Raw genomic sequence first — 22,998 nt, forward strand, 5'->3', positions numbered from 1 at the left:
TTGAACTCCAGAGAAGTCACACTGCAGTCATTAGAATGGTAATGAGGCCGTGAGGCAAGTGGTTTTAGACTGGATACAGGATGGCTTTATCCGAGCCTCTAGCAGTCCCTGTTCTGTGGATTATCATTAAGACTTGTACTGATAACTTCAGTCATGTTCTCTGTCTCTATTTAACACCCCCATGTCTGCTCTAGTTCGCTCTCTGTTTGTCTTCTCTCTGTTGATCCGTCCATCCTTCCTCTCTTACTGTCATTCTCTCTCACACACCCTCTCATTAACTCTTTTGGACTGTTTCACACATTGCATCCGTCTGTCTGTCTGTCGGCCGGTCTCTCCCAGTGCCAACTTCTGTTTATGATAATTTAATTAAAGAAAAGCGTATTCCCTCTAGTGTTTTCGGTGTAGCAAATCAGCCGTCTAATTAACTTGGAGATTAACTAAGGCGTAATTAAATTTGTGTTGTGCTCTGTGCTCCTCAGCCACGAATGAAAGTCACGTCTGTGTATTTACATTATGGGAACCAGCTGCTGCTAAGTGTTATTACAGAAAATAAGTGTGTGCTGAATGAAATCGAAGGATACAGTAGCTAACTGTCTCCACTTTCCTGCAGTGTGCATAAGACTAGGTAGTAGGGTACAGTAGTTGATCCTGCGTCCTATTAGGAGCAGTGTAGAGCCCCAGGGAGCAATTAGGGGTCCAGAGGTTCAGTGTCTTGCTCAGTGACTCCTCAACATAGTCACTGCTGCCTCTGCATTGCGGAAAACTGAAACCTTTTGGCAGGCCTGGTGCCAGGATGAAGTGACCGAGGAGGCAGTTAAAATGGTGAGGGGGAAAGTCCTAGTCCTTTTAAAACAGTAAAACAGTAGGTTATCATCTTATTAGATGATCAGATTCCCAATCTGCAATTGGTCTGGTGCTAACTTTAATTAAATTCATTGATTTAATCTTGTAGTAGCATCTGAAAGGCTAACATAGACTATGTTTTTTCAAAAAACAATAATAAATACATCTATTTCACAGAAGTGCTGAAGCCAGTATTAAACCTTAGCAATGACATGCACGTACAAGACCCAAAATAATAGAATTTGTGAACTATTCTAACCTCTGAGAGATGACAAAATAATAAAACACAAAAAATAATAGCCTACGGCATCTCTCCCCCGAAACTTCACTTTCCTGTAATTTCCATTCTGCGAATTGCTACAATGGAAAAAAAATAACTATAGCTGAAAGTTCAGCAAGCAAGGCTGAACCGAAGTGATGTGTTATTTATCTCTTTGGCTCCATTCAGTACCTGGGACAGCGCATTGCGGCCCTAAGCAAACAGCCTACACGTATCTGTCCATGGTTCTGAAATAACAGAGCAGATGTTTGCAAACCATGTATGAATGCTGTCACAGTGGTAAAAGACACTGTCGGTAGCTTCAAATAATGTAAAACGTCAGGAAGGTGTTTCATTACTGTCATCTTTATGGCAATCCCCCTCTGGGTACCGTCACTACTGTGTGTGGATTTTGACAGAGTGGGTCACATACTGACACGGGCTGTTTTACTGAGGAGCTGCAAAACTTTTGCTAGATTCCCCAAGAGGAAGAAGTAAAAGGAAAAAGTTGGGGTAAATAAATAAATAAATACACAAGGCATATAAATAAAGTTTAGCTCTCTCCACGGGTCGAAAGTTTCAAGACTGTCTGTTAATACCGGTAAGTTAAGTTACCAGTGAGACACCAGAGTTTATGCTATTGTACTATAATGTTCAAGGAAGAACTGTCTGCAGTACTCAGGCATAATTGTTACATGGAAGGGGTTGAGGCAATTGCTCTCACTGTACAAAAGAAGCAAGACTGAAAGAATAAAGAACAGCAGAGAAAAGGGGAGTCAGACTTTTGTTCTTACCTGCAGTTTCACTTTCAGTGTGTCAATAGTCAACACTTTATTCTGAAAAACAAAAAGACAAATTTAATTCTTAAGTTTCTTTTACAGTGCATTACAGTGGTTAATCTACACATCAAGCAACACTTTTGATCATAACCTACACCAAAGACCTGTTCCATGTGTTTCTATATTCTCCGTCTCTGTAGATTACAATATCTCAATATGAAGAAATACAAAAGGAGGTGAATTTTTTGATAATTTGGAGGTGAGTTATGGGTGGAGTGGAGTGCCAATGGAAACAGTTGCCTACACTCTCTGTGTATCTCTCTTAACCATTTTACTAATGACACTCACAGGACAGTAAGTGGAAAGAAGCCAAGAAGGGGCTTTTATGCTTAGTATAAAATAGAGTGAATTAGTGATCTGGTCCCATGTCAACCCAGATCACTAAAACTCCCTTCTATGGCGTCACCACCAAGGTTCTGAAAAAACGACAGTATGCTCAAAACTCTGCCGCCCGGCGCCCGCCTGCTCACCAGAACCAGATCCAGAGACCACATCACACCTGTCCTCCGTCAACTCCACTGGCTCCCAGTCAAGTACAGAATTGACTTCAAAATACTCACCATCACATATAAAGCACTCAACAATCAGCCCCCCCGCTACCTCAGTGATCTCATCAAATGCCATCATCAAAACGCTCCCTCAGGTCAAGCACTGCCAACCAACTGGAACCCCAGAAGGCCAAAAGCAAACTTGGGGTAACAGGGGTTTCGCAGTGGCCGCCCCTTCACTGTGGAACTCACTAACAGCTCACATCGGAGCTGTCCCCACCTTTGCCACATTCCAAAACACACTCAAAACACACCAGGAATAAGATGCAAAGACTGTGATTGTCTGACAGACTGGAGCAACTTTCCACAGGTAGGGCTGAACTGAACCATCAGTAATACCTGGTTATCTTTGAGTGATGATGCCTGCACACAGAGGGAAAAGTATTGAATAAAATGGCGTGTCTATTTTGTTTCCATAATCTTGTGTTTTATGTCTTCCTGCAAATCAAATTTCACAGTTGTTGGAAGTTGGTTCAGGTCCAACTTTGGTAATTGAAAAGTTCCTGTCCTTGATGGAACATGGGGGGGAAAAAATCTGTGAACATGTGAAAAAGACATTTTGATTTTACAACCTACTGTATGGTTCAAGAGTTATAGGCCAAAACGTAAAGTGGGCTGTTATAGCCTGACCATTTTTTTCCCTCACTGTACAGTATACGTTTCTTTTCCCTTTTTTACCTCCTTTATGATGAATTCCTGTTCTGTTCTTTGACTATATAGAAGTGTCTATTTGTACGTCTCTAAATGTTTTGATGAATTGAACAATGTGGACCCTCTTGTAAACAAGTGCAATGCTTAATTGGGTCGTCCACTTAACAGTCTTTCTATTGAGTTTGTGCTTGAAATGTACTGTAATTCTGCAAACTGTTAATACATATTTCAATCAATCAATCAATGTCGATCGATTTGACATATTTATAGCTCGAGTGCATGCCGTCAAAACTGTGGGACAAGTAGCGTGCCAAACTTTGGGGTTACTCTAAGAAGAAATAAAGTGTGACAATCACTATAGTCTGGTTGCCCTTTAGGGAAACCACACTAATTACAGTTTGCAAGGGGGGATAATTGATAGCTATTCAATCTTGAGAAAAGGTAGGCCTAATGGTTGCTTGAGATAGCCTGGGTTCCAGCCTGATTCGCTGCGTTCTGCGGATCAGAAAATGTCACTGCACTACTCAGTCTGGACAGAGGCTGCTTGACTCACTACTCAGTCTGGACAGAGGCTGCTTGACTCACTACTCAGTCTGGACAGAGGCTGCTTGACTCTCACTACTCAGTCTGGACAGAGGCTGCTTGACTCTCACTACTCAGTCTGGACAGAGGCTGCTTGACTCACTACTCAGTCTGGACAGAGGCTGCTTGACTCCCTACTCAGTCTGGACAGAAGCTGATTGACTCACTACTCAGTCTGGACAGAAGCTGATTGACTCACTACTCAGTCTGGACAGAGGCTGCTTGACTCACTACTCAGTCTGGACAGAGGCTGCTTGACTCACTACTCAGACTGGACAGAGGCTGCTTGACTCACTACTCAGTCTGGACAGAGGCTGCTTGACTCACTACTCAGTCTGGACAGAGGCTGCTTGACTCACTACTCAGACTGGACAGAGGCTGCTTGACTCACTACTCAGTCTGGACAGAGGCTGCTTGACTCACTACTCAGTCTGGACAGAGGCTGCTTGACTCACTACTCAGTCTGGACAGAGGCTGCTTGACTCTCACTACTCAGTCTGGACAGAAGCTGCTTGACTCACTACTCAGTCTGGACAGAAGCTGCTTGACTCACTACTCAGTCTGGACAGAGGCTGCTTGACTCACTACTCAGTCTGGACAGAGGCTGCTTGACTCACTACTCAGTCTGGACAGAGGCTGCTTGACTCACTACTCAGTCTGGACAGAGGCTGCTTGACTCACTACTCAGTCTGGACAGAAGCTGATTGACTCACTACTCAGTCTGGACAGAAGCTGCTTGACTCACTACTCAGTCTGGACAGAGGCTGCTTGACTCACTACTCAGTCTGGACAGAGGCTGCTTGACTCACTACTCAGTCTGGACAGAGGCTGCTTGACTCACTACTCAGTCTGGACAGAGGCTGCTTGACTCACTACTCAGTCTGGACAGAGGCTGCTTGACTCACTACTCAGTCTGGACAGAGGCTGCTTGACTCACTACTCAGTCTGGACAGAGGCTGCTTGACTCACTACTCATTCTGGACAGAGGCTGCTTGACTCTCACTACTCATTCTGGACAGAGGCTGCTTGACTCACTACTCAGTCTGGACAGAGGCTGCTTGACTCACTACTCAGTCTGGACAGAGGCTGCTTGACTCACATTTCATAACGTCAACTGTTACGTAGCGCCGTTGTTGCTGATACGTCAGCAGCCAGCGCCACTCTGTCCATGCTTCTCACTGTTGGAAAAAAATAACGCCGTTCGAGACTTGAGAGTAAAAACCTACGATAAAAAGTAAACGATTGTCAGATTCAGTAGTACAAAAAAACTGACGGCTATGTGGGGTAAGTTTAGTGAATGATAAGGGGACGATGCATGGCAATAGCAGTAGCTGCGCAGTGCTCATTGATACGACGTCAAACTGGTGTTTTTCCTCAACCCGGCCGCACCACAGACCAATCAGAAGCCACGGTTCCATTTCAACCTTTCATGATCCCACCTACCTTGGAGAATAAGAGACTTTCCAGACTGAGTAGCGCAGTGACATTTTCAGATCGTATGCGGAACGCAGCGAATCAGGCTGGAACTCAGGCTATGCTTGAGAGGCCAGAAGAGACAACAAACAAACAAAATAAGAGGTTCATTCCAATTCAATCACTGGGGTAGAGAAAAAGGATAAATTCGAGTTGAGGTTGATTTTACCGCTCCAGTGAAGAAATTGAAGTTTTGATTGCTTTTGACCAGCAAAAAAAAAAAAAGCCTTTGTGTTGTGTTTGCGTCACGGTCTCCAGATGAACAAACACAACATGGCAGCAGGCATACTGCAAAAGTGTTAACATTCAGAATGTTGCAGTGCAGGCTGCTACACTGGGGAACTATGATAAAGTACCCCAAGTTCCCTTCCCAGTGAAACAAATAAAGTCCCTGGTACACTAGGACTAGGTTATTATCATTCTGGTACTGTATATACAATGTACTGTATTTGTATTCACAGCTATACTATACTATTTCCTGCTGTTGCCCTTATCTCACATTTCTGCCTGTATTCATGGTGAAGCTCAGTAAACCTTTTCGAAAACTACGACATAAATAAAGTTATGATTAAATATGTGCCATTATATCTGCCCCTATTTGACTTCCCAGCCACTTCCGCTAACTAATTACTTTAGTCTATTCCATGTCCCTTTTTGTCTCCACCAGGCCGAAGGCATGGGGAGAGAGTATGTTTTGCACTCCGTCCGTGTGTATGTGTACTGTGTGTGTGTGTGTGTGTGTGTGTGTGTGTGTGTGTGTGTGTGTGTGTGTGTGTGTGTGTGTGTGTGTGTGTGTGTGTGTGTCCGTCCGTCTGTCTGTCTGTTACCAGCTAATCTCCGGCACCGTTAACCGGGCGATGCCAAATTTTGCACACACACACCCTGGATGCCAACGATGAACCTCTGCCCCAAATTTTCCAGAACGGCCTGTTATAGCGCCACCAGGAGGCCGACTTTTAAAAAACATTTCTTTTTAATATTACTCCTCCACATTTTGTCCAAAAATCCCGCAAATCGTTACACACCATCTCTATAGTCATGTGTTCAAGACGGATCTATCCGATATTTCAGATTCCATCCTAATTGGCTAACATTGGCTTTCAAAGTTTGCAGGTTTGCACTGACTTTCCTACTAGGCTAAGGAATATATCCCACTCTTTTCACACTGGCCTGCTATAGTAACCTGACTCCGCCAGATGGGGCAGCAGAGAGTACAGCTATAGTGCCACCAACAGGTTTTTGGAACAAAATGCCTCAAATCATCCAATTGCCATCCAAGGCGTAAGAAGAAATGTCACCCTTTGGCCTATTATAGCGCCACCAGGAGGCCACAACCTGACCTGCCCTGGTGGAGACCAGTGCCCCGAGGGGCACTTTTTCTAGTTAATTATCTCTACCAGGCCAGAGATACAGTAATAGATTATGTTTTCACCCCTGTCGACACACAATCAAGCACACTTCATTGTAAACTGAACCATGTGTTGTTGTTGTTTTTTCTTTTTCTTTAGGGGTAAAATTGTTAAATAGTAAAGAACAACGGTACTGAAAATGGAACCTGGAACAACTCACCTAAATACTAATTGAAGGTTAGCTGCTATTCAGCTAGCCTGGAACTCACCTATGCTTTTTATGGCATAGGCAGCTCCTGGCAGGATCCGCCGGGAGAAACTATGCGCAGCTGCGCGACATGAGACTAATTACTTAAATGGTAAATGGTGCATTTATATAGCGCCTTTATCCAAGGCGCTTTACATAGATTGTGCATTACATTCACCCATTCACACACACATCCATACACCGATTGCAGAGGTAGCCATGCAAGGTACCAACCAGCACATCGGGAGCAATTTGGGGTTCAGTGTCTTGCCCAAGGACACTTCGACATGTAGACAGGAGGAGCCGGGATTCGAACCGCCGACCCATGGATCATTGGACGACGTGCTCTACCTCTTGAGCCACAGTCGCCCCTTAGAGCGACAGAGAGAGAGAGGAGTGTGTGTACATGTGTGCGTGTGTGTGTCAATTTAACAAAGGTGCAGACGATCAGAAATCAGCAGAGAGTGAGCGATGTTTGCGCTACTCTATGCCGAATTGAAGTGCACTTGGACCCAGACTTTTTTTTCCTCCCTGGAAATAAAAACGCCTGGGTTTCCGAGGCTACTATTCAGCCAGCTCTTTATGGAGGACATGAAGTTAACAATGGATCTAATCGACTTAAGATGCAGGTAACCCATTCCACATGTACTTATGCCACACTGCTGTGAACAATACAGGAACAAGCACTGCTTAATTTTATAGCCTGCATACCTTAACCACATGAACCCAGGGTTGAACACATACCTCAAAAACAACATCTTCAAGCCAGGCTACAGTAGAAGCATGTAGATCTGTTATTTTCAGAAAAGATATCTGGTGTGCAAAGGAGAGGGCCTAGTATAGACCCCTGGGGGACTCTGGTCAAAGAAGAATATAGGCTTGAAGTGGTTAAACTATTATTACACAACAATTCTGCTACCATCAGCAGCCTTCTATTATACTATGAAACGGTATAAACCTTAACCAACACGTTTAATAAAACAGCGTCTGCCGCTTAAACATTCAGATGTTCATTGACATTGATACCGATCGTCCACCTATCATCCATCCATGTGCTGTGGGGGAAAGAAACAAAATATCGTACCTTCTAATGAAATGCAGCATCACAGGACTTCCAGTGAATTCTATAAATATAATCCTCCGTAACACAAAACCCATTACGCTGAGCAAATTCCACTGCTTATGAGCACACAGTGAGAGGTTATTTAGTGGACCTGCATGCTGCGTCCAGCAGACCAGGACATATACTGTATGTGAAAATGGACTGCCTGAATGGAACTTTGCTCAGCCAACTGCTACCTCCAGTACTCATCAGCGAGACTCTTCTGGGTGTCCTTGGTAATGGCCTGGCGCTGTGGTTCTTCTGCTTCTACCTCAAGCCCTGGAGGAGCAGTTCTGTCCTCCTGTTCAACCTGGCACTGGCTGACTTCCTGCTCATCGTGGCTCTGCCTTTCCGTGCATGTTACTACCTCTATGGGATGAACTGGAAGTTTGGAGACACGTTCTGCAAGATTAACCTCTTCATGTTGGCGATGAACCGCACTGGAAGCATCATGTTCTTAATGGCTATTGCTGTGGACAGGTACGTTCGTGTAGTGCACCCCCACCATCGCGTTAACTCTTTAAGTGTCTACAAAGCCACATGCTGTGCAGCTGGACTGTGGCTGGTCGCCATCTCAATGACGGCTCATCCCGTGGCTATGATGAGAAACAATACAAGTCACTGCGAGAGCTTTATGGTTAAGACTGAGTTCAGTTTCTCTCTAAAGTGGCATAGATCTGTGTTTGTGCTTTCCTTCTGGCTGCCTCTGACTGTAATCCTCTACTGCACCGTCCAGATCGTCGTTCATCTGAGAAGGAGAAAGCTGGCTCAAGATGCCAAGATCAGAAAGGCTCTGGTGTTCGTCACGGTGGTGGTGGTCATCTTCATCATCTGCTACCTGCCAAGTGACGTTACACAGCTGCTGATCTGGATCAATGTGTCTGAAGGCTGCAGCGGTCTGCTTGATCTGACCACAGCGTTTTACATCACCATCACACTGACCTATCTCAACAGCATGCTGAACCCCATCATCTATTACCTCTCCAGTCCTTCATTCGAGAAGATCTACAGGAGAACTATTAAAAGAGTCAAGTCAATCAAGAATCAAGTGGCGGACGCTGCAGAAGCAGGGGACAAAGCTAGAGAGACAGGCTCTGAGTCCATCAGCCAAATATGAAGCCTGAGTTTGTGTGTTTTTGCAACACAGCAGTCTGTGTGTGTGTGTGTGTGTGTGTGTGTGTGTGTGTGTGTGTGTGTGTGTGTGTGTGTGTGTGTGTGTGTGTGTGTGTGTGTGTGTGTGTGTGTGTGTGTGTGCGTGTGTGTGTGTGTGTGTGTGTGTGTATATGTGTGTTCGTGACCTTGGGAGAATCAGCATCAATCAGAATCAATGTTTATTGTAATTTGTCACATCACATGACAAGTAAGGTGGGTGAAAAAACTGTGCAGGTTCATCAATGCAATTAAAATATAGAGAAAAGCATGAAGAGAAGAGAGAGAACTAATCCAACATCCAGTATATGTCACCTTGAGTGTGGAATAACAATAGCTATAGATATCTTGGGTTGAGGGGCGTAAATGACAGCATGGTAGTGTGACTGGATCTAGGGATGATCATGACTCTCCAAAATAAAAAATAATATATTGTTTTCACTAGTTTCACTGTCACTATTATTGATATTATTTGAAAAAGGCTTTGAAATAGTTTTGAAAATGTCTACATTTTAATACAGCAATGCATTGAAATTGATATTAAAAAGAAAATGTACTTTGTAATATGTATTTTTGAAGTCTTTTTTTAAACAACCGTACTCCAGTAGTTGCTTTGTAATTGAACCATGAATACATTATAGTAGAATAATATTTGACCAGGAGTATCTATATAATCAGTAAATAGTAAATACTGTGTTTGAGCACTTTGTGGCCATGACACACAGAATTCTGTCTGTGAGGGATGTGACAAATAATCAAGTTGGGAGGAAAATTGAGTAGAATTCACATGTGATGTGACAGGATGCATTTAGGTATTTATCATATTATCTTCCAATATGGATTTTGGCACATGACTTCAGCTGCAGTTTGGAGATAAGAGAGTCTCTCCACGAGGATAGATTGACCAGCAGCACAGTCACAGCAGAGCTAGCCTCGGAAACCCAGACGTTTTTATTTCCAGGGAGAAGAAAAAAAAGTCTGGGACCGAGTCCACTTCAATTCGGCATAGAGTAACGCAAACGTCGATCACTCTCTGCTGATTTCTGATCGTCTGCACCTTTGTTAAATTGACGCACACACGTACACACACACACACACACACACACACACACACACACACACACACACACACACACACACACACACACACACACAGACACACTCCTCTCTCTCTCTGTCACTCTAATTAATTACGTCTCATGTCGCGCAGCTGCGTCTAGATTCTCCCGGCGGATCCTGCCGGGAGCTGCCTATGCCATAGAAAGCATAGGTTACAGCAGGGCAGACTCAGTGATGTTCTACTCTCACAGTAAACTTTTTAGACACGTACGTTTTATATATATATATATATATATAATGCCACAAAGAATCATAAGAATAAACAAATTGCCCTGTGAACCTGAAAGTCTATGTAGAAGAAGCTGATGAAATGTCACTTTCATCAGCGTGCTGATGAAATGTCACACACACACTTTGTGTGTGTGTGTGTGTGTGTGTGTGTGACACGCAAGCGAGACACACACACACACACACACACACACACACACACACACACACACACACACACACACACACACACACACACACACACACACACACACACACACACACACACACACACACAATAAATGTGGCAGATGAATAAACCACAAGACAACGACTAGCATACAAAGTTGTCACAGTAGCACGCACACTTCAGAAATATACCACACTATGAAAAGGGCACACGCGCACGCACACACATACAAGTGTGCACGCACGCACGCACGCACGCACGCACGCGGGTTATCGACAACTAGTCATTAATATTCAACTGCAGTCATAGGAATCCGACAGCGCCTAACAATTTGTCAATCAAAAGCCAACTATAGCGAGGATATATGAATATTTATGAACACTGACAACACTCACAAACTCGCCCAAATATTTGGTTAAACTTCACTTTATAATATCCTTATGGCTATCTATCCATGTAACAAACCTGGTATCTTGTTAGTTGAAACAATCATCAACGTTTGTCTAATTTAAGCTCACTCTACATCGCTTTAGGTTTTTCAGTTGAAAATCATTGAAAATCCAATCCGTTTAATTTGTGTAGTGAAATGTGAAGGTCATATGGTTTAGTTTAAGTTTAAGTCGGGACTCGTACACTAGCTGTACAATAGAGAAGTCCTTATCAAACTTTTTTTTCCAAGTAAAAATCTTAAAGCACAAAAGGCACAAAAATAGCTGTAATAGCAGTAACATGCCGTGGATTAATTAGAGCAGCGGCCCCCAAACCTTTTTGACCGTTCACCCCCTAGCTGTTACCTCCTAACCTAGCTGACGCATCCCCCAACGCTAAGTCTCGTTGCATTTGGCCGAAAATGATACATTTTTAATATGATTATGGCAAATAATCAGAATGTCACTGCACTGAGAGACATGCAGGTGCTGCTGTATACTCCCGCAGCTGCTGTATACTGTACAACATCTCCTTACAACAGTGGTTTACCGGATTTGGCCGTTTGTGCTAAATAACCATACAACCGCCATTACCCTTTTCATGTCACGCACCCCCAAGAGCAGTGGTTCCCAAAGTGGGATCCGGGGACCCCCAGGGGTCCTTGAGGCAGTTCCAGGGGCTCCCCAGCTAAATGATTGTGTGGAACCAAATGGGCCCTTATGGGTCTGTAACTCTCAGAGTTAAATTAACATTGATTTTACAATATAAATTGGGGTCCCAGAGATAGAAATGCCATTAAATTAATTGGAAATCTGAAAACTCACCTTCACAGAGACACTGGCTGAATGAGCTTTCATCATACTGTACTCCTGAAAAGATACTGTACAATGTAAGGAGAAAGCCTGCTACTTTTGAAAAGATATGCGGAGTAGGTTCTTTGAGGTTCTACCTTCAATATCTCCTCTGGGTTGATTTTGCTTTAGTTTTATTTATATTGTTATTTTTATTTATTTATCCGAGTTGATGTTGTCAAGTGGTGTTGTGTACAATACAGAGTAATGAGAGCTGTGTAGTTTACCTTTCTGGGGTTGGGGTGGGGGGTGGGTGGGGGTGTTTTTGCTGTTTTTTGTCTTTTTTTTAAGTTTGTCTTGTCTTGTTTAAAAAAAAAAAAATCTTGATTCTGTAATTCATTGTTTTAAATGATGATGTCTGTATTATCATTAAATACATCTTTAAAAAAAAAGAAATGCCATTAAATGGGGGTCCGTAGACTAAAGTCCTTATTTTTTTTGAGAAAAATCTTCTCTCATGGGGGTCCCTGGCATATCTCTTCAAATGGGGGGTCCATAGAGCTAATTAGTGTCAATTTGGGGGTCCTTGACATGAAAAAGTTTGGGAACCACTGCTCTAGAGGTCATTCGCGCACCACAAGGGGTGCACGCACCACAGTTTGGGAACCCCTGCATTAGACAATGAGTTTGTATAAGAAAGGAATATCAAACATCTAAATACTGAAACAAGCAAATAAAAAACTGCCTGGGGTGCTCACCCAAGCAGTGGTGACCTCAAAATGTTTGAAAGTTAAATATCCCGAAATGTGCAATGGCATTAAAATGGAATGAAAATTAGCTTTCCAGAAGGATTGTGGGTGCTTTGTATAGGTATAATGTGTCTATGTATATAGGAAGTGCACACAAACTACAGATATACAACCTTTCCTAGTGCCCCCTTTAATCTTTATTGGCTAACGTTGGTGTTTGACTGACACCTGCATGCAACTAAGTATAACTCAGGCTTTATACTGGCACGTCTCATTTTTGTCTCCACCAGGCCGAAGGCATGGGGAGAGAGTATGTTACTGTATCTGATCTATGGGGAGAGAGTATGTTACTGTATCTGATCTATGGGGAGAGAGTATGTTACTGTATCTGATCTATGGGGAGAGAGTATGTTACTGTATCTGATCTATGGGGAGAGAGTATGTTACTGTATCTGATCTATGGGGAGAGAGTATGTTACTGTATCTGATCTATGGGGAGAGAGTATGTTACTGTATCTGATCTATGGGGAGAGAGTATGTTACTGTATCTGATCTATGGGGAGAGAGTATGTTACTGTATCTGATCTATGGGGAGAGAGTATGTTACTGTATCTGATCTATGGGGAGAGAGTATGTTACTGTATCTGATCTATGGGGAGAGAGTATGTTACTGTATCTGATCTATGGGGAGAGAGTATGTTACTGTATCTGATCTATGGGGAGAGAGTATGTTACTGTATCTGATCTATGGGGAGAGAGTATGTTACTGTATCTGATCTTGTAGGATCACAGAGCTACTGTGTGAGCACTAATCATCACGCCTCTTCTCAAGTCAAGTCCGAGGCTGACTTATCAGGGATCAAAGCTTGCGTATGTATTTATAATCCTTTAGTCTTCATGCTGAATCAATTAATACTTTAATAGTGCCCAAACCTCAAATAAAATATGTATGTGGCCAACATTTGTCAACACACATAAAAGAAAAAATGTGTCAAACGATGTATTGCTTCAGTAGCTTATATTGATGCACACATTGCACGTGCCAGGTTTTTCTTCATAACGCGCCCGTCCCGGGAGCCAAACCGCCCCGCAAAATAATATATGAATAATATATGAATAATATATGAATATTTTTGCCTGCCCTGCAAAAACTAAAAGTAGCCTACCGACCAGCTAAACTAAAAGTAGCCTACCGACCAGCTAAACTAAATGTAGCCTACCGACCAGCTAAACTAAAAGTAGCCTACCGACCAGCTAAACTAAAAGTAGCCTACCGACCAGCTAAACTAAAAGTAGCCTACCGACCAGCTAAATTAAAAGTAGCCTACCGACCGGCTTTTCAACACCCAGCAAATCCAATCCATTCAATTGCTGTCGAGAGAGAGAGAGGGGAGGGGGGACTGGGCCATATTCCTGTGCGCTTGTCGTTCTGGTGATTTTTGATCCAGCGCATCCTTTAGTCTTTTGAGTTTAACTATGTTCAAAACAATGAAATAAATAAATAAATGTAAAAAGAGAGAGAGAGAGAGAGAGAGAGAGAGAGAGAGACTGTTGCGTTGCGTTTACATCAGCTAAGGAAACGTGAGAACAGCCCTATACAGGTTCGGTTTTAGGATAGACAATTCACACTTTCCCTGTCCTTTATAATTGTGTACAATACATGAGAGAACATTAAACGATGACTAGACGAGTGTCCTGTCCTACAACAACATTGCATGGAACATTCAAATAAAGTTGACTGCAGGTGGGTCGGAATATTATATCATCAGGATATAGAGGCAGACGGACAGCTGTGCATACTTGATCAGATACGCGAAGAGAGACGGGAGAGCAGAGAGGAAGAGAGAGAGACAGAATAGGAGAGGGAGAGACGAGAGAATGCTTTTTCCCCCTCCATTTGGGGGGGTGGGAGGGGTGGAGGGGAGGGTTATACAGTTGGGTGCCACCGATATTGTCCCTTATCATTTGACCCATTTAGGCGTGACCTCAACATTTTTAAAAATCCTTCTAAATCCTCCAGTTTTCTGAAATAAATATTTTTACGATTTTTCAAAAATAGCAGACCTACAAGCTTGTAGCGCGCCACTCGGTGGCGCGCTATGAGCTTGTAGATCTGCTATTTTTCAATAGCTAAATTATAACATAATGTTTAAAACACCAAAAGGGGTTCCCGCCTAAAATGGGTTAACTGTCCTTTTGCGCAGATCACGCAAACCTCAGCAAAAAGAAAAGGACAATATCGATGGCCTCCAACTGTAGCTGTGTCGTGTGTCCAGATTCAAATCCATTTCCCCATGCAGGCATTCCAACATACGACAGTGATCTGAATGATATTAATCAAATAGATGGATTTCCCTTTATAAGCTCTGATAAAAATATATCGGATATATTTTTACCTCTGCAAAGGTGAGTGAGCAGTTGTTCAATAACAATGGCTTTTATAATATTCTTGCCAAGTTGTATTAGCCTTTAGTCTTGAGGTTGAACTTAAATAAATTAACTTTTGCATACTTTGCATACTGTACAATAAGGTTGGTTGGCCCTCACTTGCGTCAAGAAGAGACCAACACTGGTTTTTATTTATCTATAAAGCTCTAATTGGGAACTCACCTTCTTATTTAAATTCTCTTTTACAATGGAAAACTATTTCTCATCATACACGCTCTCAAGACTATTTGATGCTTGAGACCATACATACCTCCACCACTTCTGGAAAATCTGCTTTCAAGTGCGCTGCCCCACACACTTGGAACACCCTACAAACTTCACTAAAGTACAGCTCTCTTCCTTCTCTATATCGCTTTCAACTTGACATATCAACGTTGGTAAATATCAACTGTACCTGTTTTAATTGAGTTGATCACTATGTAATGTGTTATTACTATGTTATTATTACCAGTAATTTACTTTATTCATCTATGTTTTGTTTTCTTTGTCCCCCCCATTGTACATTGTTGATGTGTTGTAATCTCGGCACCACTGAAAAAGAGGGTCTCAGCCCTCAGTGTGTTCTCCGAGAACTAAATAAAGGTTGAAATGAAATGAAAAAAACTTCTTTCTCATAATGTGAGAGAAGATTATCCTACAGATTGCTACCTTTTTAACAAGTGGATCCATCGGACAGGGTCTTGCTTGCCAAAATAAGCTGCTGATTTACAACTTGTAGATCTGTCCATTTGAAACATGTTAGTAACGTGTCTGATAGCACCATCACATTAGTTTAAATGGGCACGTATGTTCTACTACACTAGGCGAAACCTGGCCGAACGCCTGGGAAAGAGGGTGTCCCGCAAACATGAGCTACAGGCACAGTCTCGATACGCACAGACGATGAATGATGAATTCCTGTTCTGTTCTTTGACTATATAGACGTGTCTATTTGTACGTTTCTAAATGTTTTGATGAATTGAACATGGTGGACCCTATTGTAAACAAGTGTAATGCTTAATTGGGTCGTCCACTCACAGTTAACAGTCTTTTGTATTGAGTTTGTGCTTGAAATGTACTGTAATTCTGCAAACTGTTAATACATATTTCAATCAATCAATCAATCAATCAATCAATCAGACAGGTATGCCACGTTTGATGAATGGCGCGTGATATTGGGCTTTATGTAAATTTCCTTGGTGAATCGGGCACAATATGTGTATAGAAGAGTGGTTCTTAAAGTGGGGCCTGGGGACCTACAGGGGTCCTTGAGGCGGTTTCAGGGGTCCCCAAGGGCATGAATGTTGTATTTTAGGTCAAAATTAGGCCTTTTTACTGGTGTTCTTTCTCTTCTGTTTGTACCCTTTTAGTAATCTCTCAAGACATATTCAGAGCTCCGCAGCTGAATCAGTCAGCAACTCCCATTACAATGTGTAGAGTTTGTTAGTAGGAATGTAAACAAAGATGCACCACTGGAAGAGGAGGGCTGAAGGTAAGTGAACAGGCGGACATCCGGTCTCTACACACAGACACGGGCGGTGCCCCCAGAGGCAAATTCAAATGAGAGAAAAACAAAAGAAAGAAAATTAACGTTTGAAACTGTTTAGGGCTTGTGTTAATTTAAAGGAGCATTCAGTGATTTGAGTGATTTGGAGAACCACCCAGTCCGCCCCGGTAACAAAATGTGCACATGCACGCTCTACAGTGGGGGGAAGTGCAACAGGCCAACAGCATGTGCACCAAGGCCCGCCCCCACTCGATCATGATTGGAGGAAGGCCCCTCTCATCCTGATTGGATGAAGGCTTTGCCACCCGCCACCAAAACTGAAACTAGGGTTTTTTGACCCCAGGGGCTCACTGGGGACAGGGAGGAACTCCTTATATGGTCAGCACACTCTATAGTAGGGAGGATTATCCAGAAAAAATAAGTGATATTTAGATTAAGTCAAATCACTGAATATACCTTTAATTACCATCTCAGTGATGATAACAGCCACACGGTAAACAGTCTCATATCACTGGGTCATGCTGACCAGAATTTACATAAGTCACACACGCACGGGTACAGGTATTATCAAGACATATTTGGACAAAACCACTTTAACTAATTAGCTAGCCTTAAGAGAACAGGTTAATCTAAACTTTCAGTAGTAGAACAGCAGAGATTACAATGATTAAAGATACCGCACACACACACACACACACACACACACACACACACACACACACACACACACACACACACACACACACACACACACACACACACACACACACACACACACACAGGAGGAAATGTAAGTGTTGCTGCTGATAAAACCAATTAGTCCACAAGGTAGTGCATGTGGTAGTGCATGTGGTCAAGGAACCATACAAAACCATATAAGGTTATTCGATAAAATTAAATTATATGAAATGAATGAAAGCGATATGCTCTGTGACACATTGTTCTGCTGTGTTTGATTGATTGAATACTTTTTAAGACAGAAATGCAAACAGCAACAGAGTACAGTAAAACACTTGGCATTCATGTCATTAATGTACAGAAGGAACAGTAAGAGCCCTAGTATGCTGGGTATGCCTTGTGACACATCACGCCACCATATATGGTCATCAGCTGACCTGTTCTGACATTCCATATGGTGATCTGACCTCATCAAACCCTGTACACTCAAGACACTGCCCCCACTGCCATCCTTAGATCTTCATATATGGAGCTGACCTGTTCTGACATTCCATGTTGATCTGACCTCATCAAACCCTGTACACTCAAGACGCTCGATACTGTACATTATATGGCCAGTACAGAATACCCTTAATATGGAGCTGACATGTTCTGACATTCTATATGTTGATCTGACCTCATCAAACCCTGTACACCCAAGACACGCTCCATATATGGCCAGTACAAAATTCATTCCATATGTTGATCTGACCCCCCATGCCAAAGCGCCAGCACTCACCCAGCAGTCTGCTGTCACCCAGGCGGATGCGTGCACGCGACCTCGCCCTTTCTCGCCCTCAGTATTGTACTGTGCTGTGTTGTGCTGGCCAACAGTTCAAGAGAGCTTGATACAGTACTTCTCCCTCCTGCCATCCTGGCTCCCATACTGTTGAAGGACTCCATCTTTTGAAAACTCACCTCATGTGTTCTATCATGTGATGAGTTCTCATGTGCTTTAAAGTGTTATTTAGAACTAAATCTATAAGCTCACAACACATTGCATTATAATGTGTTGACAGCCGGAATGTAGACGGCACCCGGGAGCAGTATGGGTTGGTACCCTAGCCTGTGTCTTCCATGAGGAGAAAGCCCAACAAACCCACGGTGAGGCCTTTAGGATCCTTCCTAAAGGCCTCACCGTGGGTTTGTCATTCAAGCCGCAAGCGGAGCCTGCAGCACCACCGTTACCCATGTGGAGCCTGCAGAACCATTGCGGCTCAAGAATCCACCACTCCTGAATGAAGTGTCTGGTGCTGGGAGTCTGGTGCAACGCACAGGTCCTGGACCTGGTGAGAGCAGCAGTGGACCTGGTGAGACGTAGGAGGGGCCCGAACAGGAGTCAACCCACAGAGCCTAGTCCTTCCACGCACCAGATTGATATACCTCCCAGTCCCGGAAGAGTAGTTCCGGAGCAACGGATTGTGTGGCCCTGGTCTTTCCCTAATGGGACTGATCGAGGGTAGCTACTGGGACGTAAGTCGGGACTTGATCACCCCGGCTGGGTCACCTGAGTGAGGGGTATGATGTTGCGATACCCGAAACCCAGCTGACCTTGGTATACATCACTGAGGATATGTCCCAGGTGCATCCATGCGATATTTTTTTTCGTTCTGTTGAAGACCTCCTATTTCGCTATTTTTTTAAGATTCTGAAAATTCTTAATAACGTTTCCCTGCTTACTCAAACTCGCACTCACTGTGCTGTGAAGTGTCTCCTTCTATTACATTCTGATTCTCAGCATGTTAGGTTATGGCTGCTGTTGAGCGCACACAATCTGGTAATAAGACCAGCTTATCCTGGATTTGTCATCCTCTGAGAATCTTTATCTTCCCGTCTCTGAATGCTCCTTTTTTCTTTACCCCTCTCTTACCCATTCCCCTCTCAAACACATGTTAGTCTCTCTGCTCTATCTCTTTCCTAAGCCTACTATTCCCTCTGTGATCCGTGTTGACCTTTATGATATCTGTGTGATACTATATGTCTGTCAAGTCTCTGTATTCCCACCCCTGCTCTCCTCTTCACATGTCAACCATTCTCTTCTCTCACAACTCCCTCTCCAATTACAGCTCTCCCTCTCCAATTACTCCTCACTTTCTCTCCTGTCCACTCTCCATCTATTCATCTAAAACTTTGAGAGAGAAAATGAGAGAGAGAGAGATCCAACTGGCCCACACAAAACATTTAATAGACATTGATTCGCAACATCTTTGTCTCTGCTTTCTCAGAGTTTTAAGTTTGCATTTGCACAGTAAAGGTCTTTACACACTGGGGGTGATTTTTTCATGTGAATAATTTCGTCATATACGGGGCACAACCCTTGCACTTGTGTGCTAGCAGCAGCTACCAACAGGCTCCGCTAAACTTTGGTCAACTCAACTGGCATTGCATCTCTGTAGCCTATGTAGGCCTATTTAAATTTGTATTTTCCCCGACGGCACGGGCAGGCCACAAATGACCCTGGGCCCCAACGCAATTGCGTTGTCTGCATCACTGTAGTGGAGAGGAGGAGAGGAGTGGCGAATAATCATAAGCAGGAGGAGAGAAGTGGCGAATAATGGCATATATGCATCGCATTTAGATGTGTATAGGCAGACGGCATGCGTCATAATTTGGCATTTTCGGGTCATTTATTTGCGTCGCCAGTGTGTAATGATCTTAAGAATGCTCCATCTCTCTCCTAATCGTTCTCTCTGTTCCTTGCTCCCCAAACCCCAACCCCATTGAGGACTACCTATTGGGATTCAGTCCCATAGCCGCATTTGGAACCTCCCCTCCGCTAAAGCTCTGAGATGAGGTGCCGGCCGATGATGACACCGGCGGAAATTGGCCACTATTGTTGATTCTTACCTTTTTATCGTATCCAAAAAGTAAAGGTCGTCAACAACAAGCATTTAAATCACTTAGTCAGCCTGTGGCCAGTCAACCCTCGTCTGCATGCCCAGTACTGCTCCCGTAAGATTGTATTGGTAAACCACCATGGCACGCTGACTAAAAAAGCAATTTAAACGCTTGTTTCAACCCGTCGGTTGGATTTTCTTGACCGCTAAAATGTAAAACATCTGAGGACAGGGGAAATACCTTTACTTTTTGGATACGATTTGTGTAAAAAGGTAAGAATCAACAATATTGTCCACTTTTTTCCGGTGTCGTCATCTATTCTGCCGGCATCCGGTGGCAGATCAGTGCCTCGTCTCGGAGCTATACAGCGGAGGGAGAGGTTCCAATTAGAGCCAACAGCCAATACTCATATTGAGTTCAATATTTCTCATTTAACTCAACCATAACCTCTCCCTTTACACCAGTCCTCATTGAAAATAGCTCATCATGAACCACAGAGGAACCCTACTCCCATAAATCAAATGTTAGCCTAACTAGAGTACATTTCCCCTTACACGTAACCCTCACCTCTGCCCCTTATGTCAGCTTCCTGTAGAAATCAATGTTAGCAAACCCTCAGTGAGTAAAACACTGGCTTGCCTGTAGAATAAATAGCCTCTCTTTTATCTCATTCATCAGTTTGGAAGTTGTAGGGGTAGTGTACAAGAAGTTGCACTTAACCCCAGGTTGGCAGAGAAAGTGTAGCGCCCAGGATTACATTAGACAATTCACACTGGGTGAAAAAAATGGGTTACAAAAATCGTGTGATAACAAAAAACATAAATTGCTCTTAACACTATGCTGGGCCCGTAATTGTAACAATTATAATGCAATGCTTGAATGATGCTCTTCAAGCAAAGAAAGTTAACTCATTAAACAGGCTCAAGCAGTCTTCTGTAATGTTAGAATGAGGCCACTCTTCACAGTAAAGGACACAATTTTGCGAGTAGCAAGCTTTAGATTGGCTCTTTTTGGCATGCAACAAAGTACAAATTTAATCCGGCTTAATAAATTGTCCATGAGATAGAAGAGAAGTGTTATAGTCGTCTGTATTTTGTAGTGTTTAATTGGTGTATATATGGATTCATTATATTATTTGGCCTTTTGTATTGCTTGAATTTTGATTACTTTGTGTGTTGCTTTTGTTTTCTGTTATTCCTGTTTCTGCTTCTGTAATATTGTTGTCATGTATCTGTTGTCTATCCTGTCTTATATGCAAACTTCAATAAAAATACTTGAATAATAATAATTCCTGTTTCTGCAAAGTGGAAGAGGTGGAGAGAGGGTGCGGTAGACTCAAGAGCTGATTGCCAAATGACTGTGTAGCAATCTGACAGAGATCTGTTCCTGCACGTGGGGAATTGATTTGATCGCCGTTTCTGATTTGTTAACTGATCATGCCCCGACTGCCAATTGGCCATGGGCTTTCTTTCGGGCCTCTCCACAGGTTAGCAGATTGAGAGTACAGCCCAGGTTTACATCTTAGGCAATTGGCACCGGGTGAAGAAAATGGGTTACAAAATCTTGGGAAAAATGTTACACGGAAAAAGAGAAAAAATAGAGAAAGAAATAGTATCTCTGAGGTGAGGTGTAGTATGGTACTTCTACAATACATCTCAGTGGTTTTAAACATGCAGCTTTATTTTTGGAAGCATGAGGTTAGTCCGCTGCCCCCCCAGGTTGGCAGAGGGAGTGTAGCGCCCAGGATTACATTAGATAATTGACACTGGGTGAATTATTTTTCACCCAGTGTCAATTATCTAATGTAATCGTGGGATAAATAAAAATGAATAAAAATGCAGCTTTATAATACAGACTGCCAGAGAGAGAGAGAGAGACAGACAGACAGAAGTACAGTAAGAGTGACTTATGCTTACTACAGTATGCATAGGGCTGAAACTATCTATTATTTTGTTATTATTTTATAATCGACCTAATTCGATTATTCTAATCAGCCACTCAAACCCTATTTTAAGTAAAATGTACCCCCCCCCCCCCATTTTTTTGTATTAATTGATTAGCAATCATTTTTTATTATCGATTATTTTAATTTGTTTAAAGTAAAAAATAGACATTTGACGTGTTAATACCACCAGGACTTATGTATTTAATACATTTATTGTTTACAGTCTGTCTACACTACAGTAAACACATGGTACAGTGTATGGAATGCATTATAGCATACAGATACAGTTACAGCTCCTTTGCTTCAATACCTTAGCAGAACTATGAAGTATTGCAGAGTTCTGTTTAGGCTTTGATGTTTTTGAAGATGCGCATGCTGACAGTTTGATGAAGGCTCAGTGCGTGTGTGTGTGACGTGTGTGCATGCGGTGCCCACGGTGCCATGGCCCTGAAGCTGCTGTTGTTTCCAGGTGTGAGCTGGCTGCTGTCTCCGCTCTGGTTGTGTGTGTGCGTGTGCGTGTGCGTGTGCGTGTGCGTGTGTGTCTGTGTCTGTGTGTGTGTGTGTGTGTGTGTGTGTGTGTGTGTGTGTGTGTGTCTCGTTAGTATGCCCCTCTTGGCTTTTCTCCCCTTCCATCTCTCTCCTGCATGTCACTCCTTTGTCTTTCTTTCTCTCATTCTCCAGGGTGACCAGTGTTACAGCTGGAGCCAACAATTATACTGCACAGGCAATGTGGAGGATGCACACAAATAAAATGCTACATTATTTACACTGCACACAATTGACACGCGCACACACACACACACACACACACACACACACACACACACACACACACACACACACACACACACACACACACACACACACACACACACACAGTGAATATTTATCAGTGTCCTCTACTTTGCCGTGGTTTGTTGCAGGGACAATAAATCAATACAAGTGATGCCAACAAACTGAACATGCTGGTAAGGTGTAGTCAAGAGTTGAACTACAGTGGAGGCGGTTGCGGAGGGGAGGAGGAAGCTGAACCTGAT

General features: G+C 43.1%; 2 protein-coding genes across 3 annotated transcripts in view; one reads left to right on the plus strand and one right to left on the minus strand.

Annotated features, from left to right (window-relative positions):
* Nucleotides 1-22,998, minus strand: part of LOC306915766 (ras-related protein Rab-26-like) — an 89,572-nt gene that overhangs the window by 29,460 nt on the left and 37,114 nt on the right. Inside the window, exons 3-4 of one of the 2 annotated variants that reach the window (XM_079493373.1) lie at nucleotides 2,829-2,852; nucleotides 1,897-1,938 (exon numbers count right to left, since the gene is read on the minus strand). In XM_079493373.1, the coding sequence (XP_079349499.1) occupies nucleotides 1,897-1,938; nucleotides 2,829-2,852 (66 nt within the window). The remainder of the gene's footprint in view (nucleotides 1-1,896; nucleotides 1,939-2,828; nucleotides 2,853-22,998) is intronic. The other variant, XM_079493374.1, reaches the window with a different exon arrangement.
* LOC306915913 (hydroxycarboxylic acid receptor 3-like) lies at nucleotides 8,051-9,010 on the plus strand (the record flags this gene model as incomplete). The annotated part of the gene is made up of 1 exon (XM_079493583.1): nucleotides 8,051-9,010. The coding sequence occupies one exon, from the start codon at nucleotides 8,051-8,053 to the stop codon at nucleotides 9,008-9,010; it is 960 nt and encodes a 319-aa protein (XP_079349709.1).

The sequence above is a fragment of the Electrona antarctica genome (genome assembly GCF_951216825.1).
Source record: "Electrona antarctica genome assembly, chromosome: 22".
NCBI classification, from domain to species: Eukaryota; Metazoa; Chordata; class Actinopteri; order Myctophiformes; family Myctophidae; genus Electrona; species Electrona antarctica.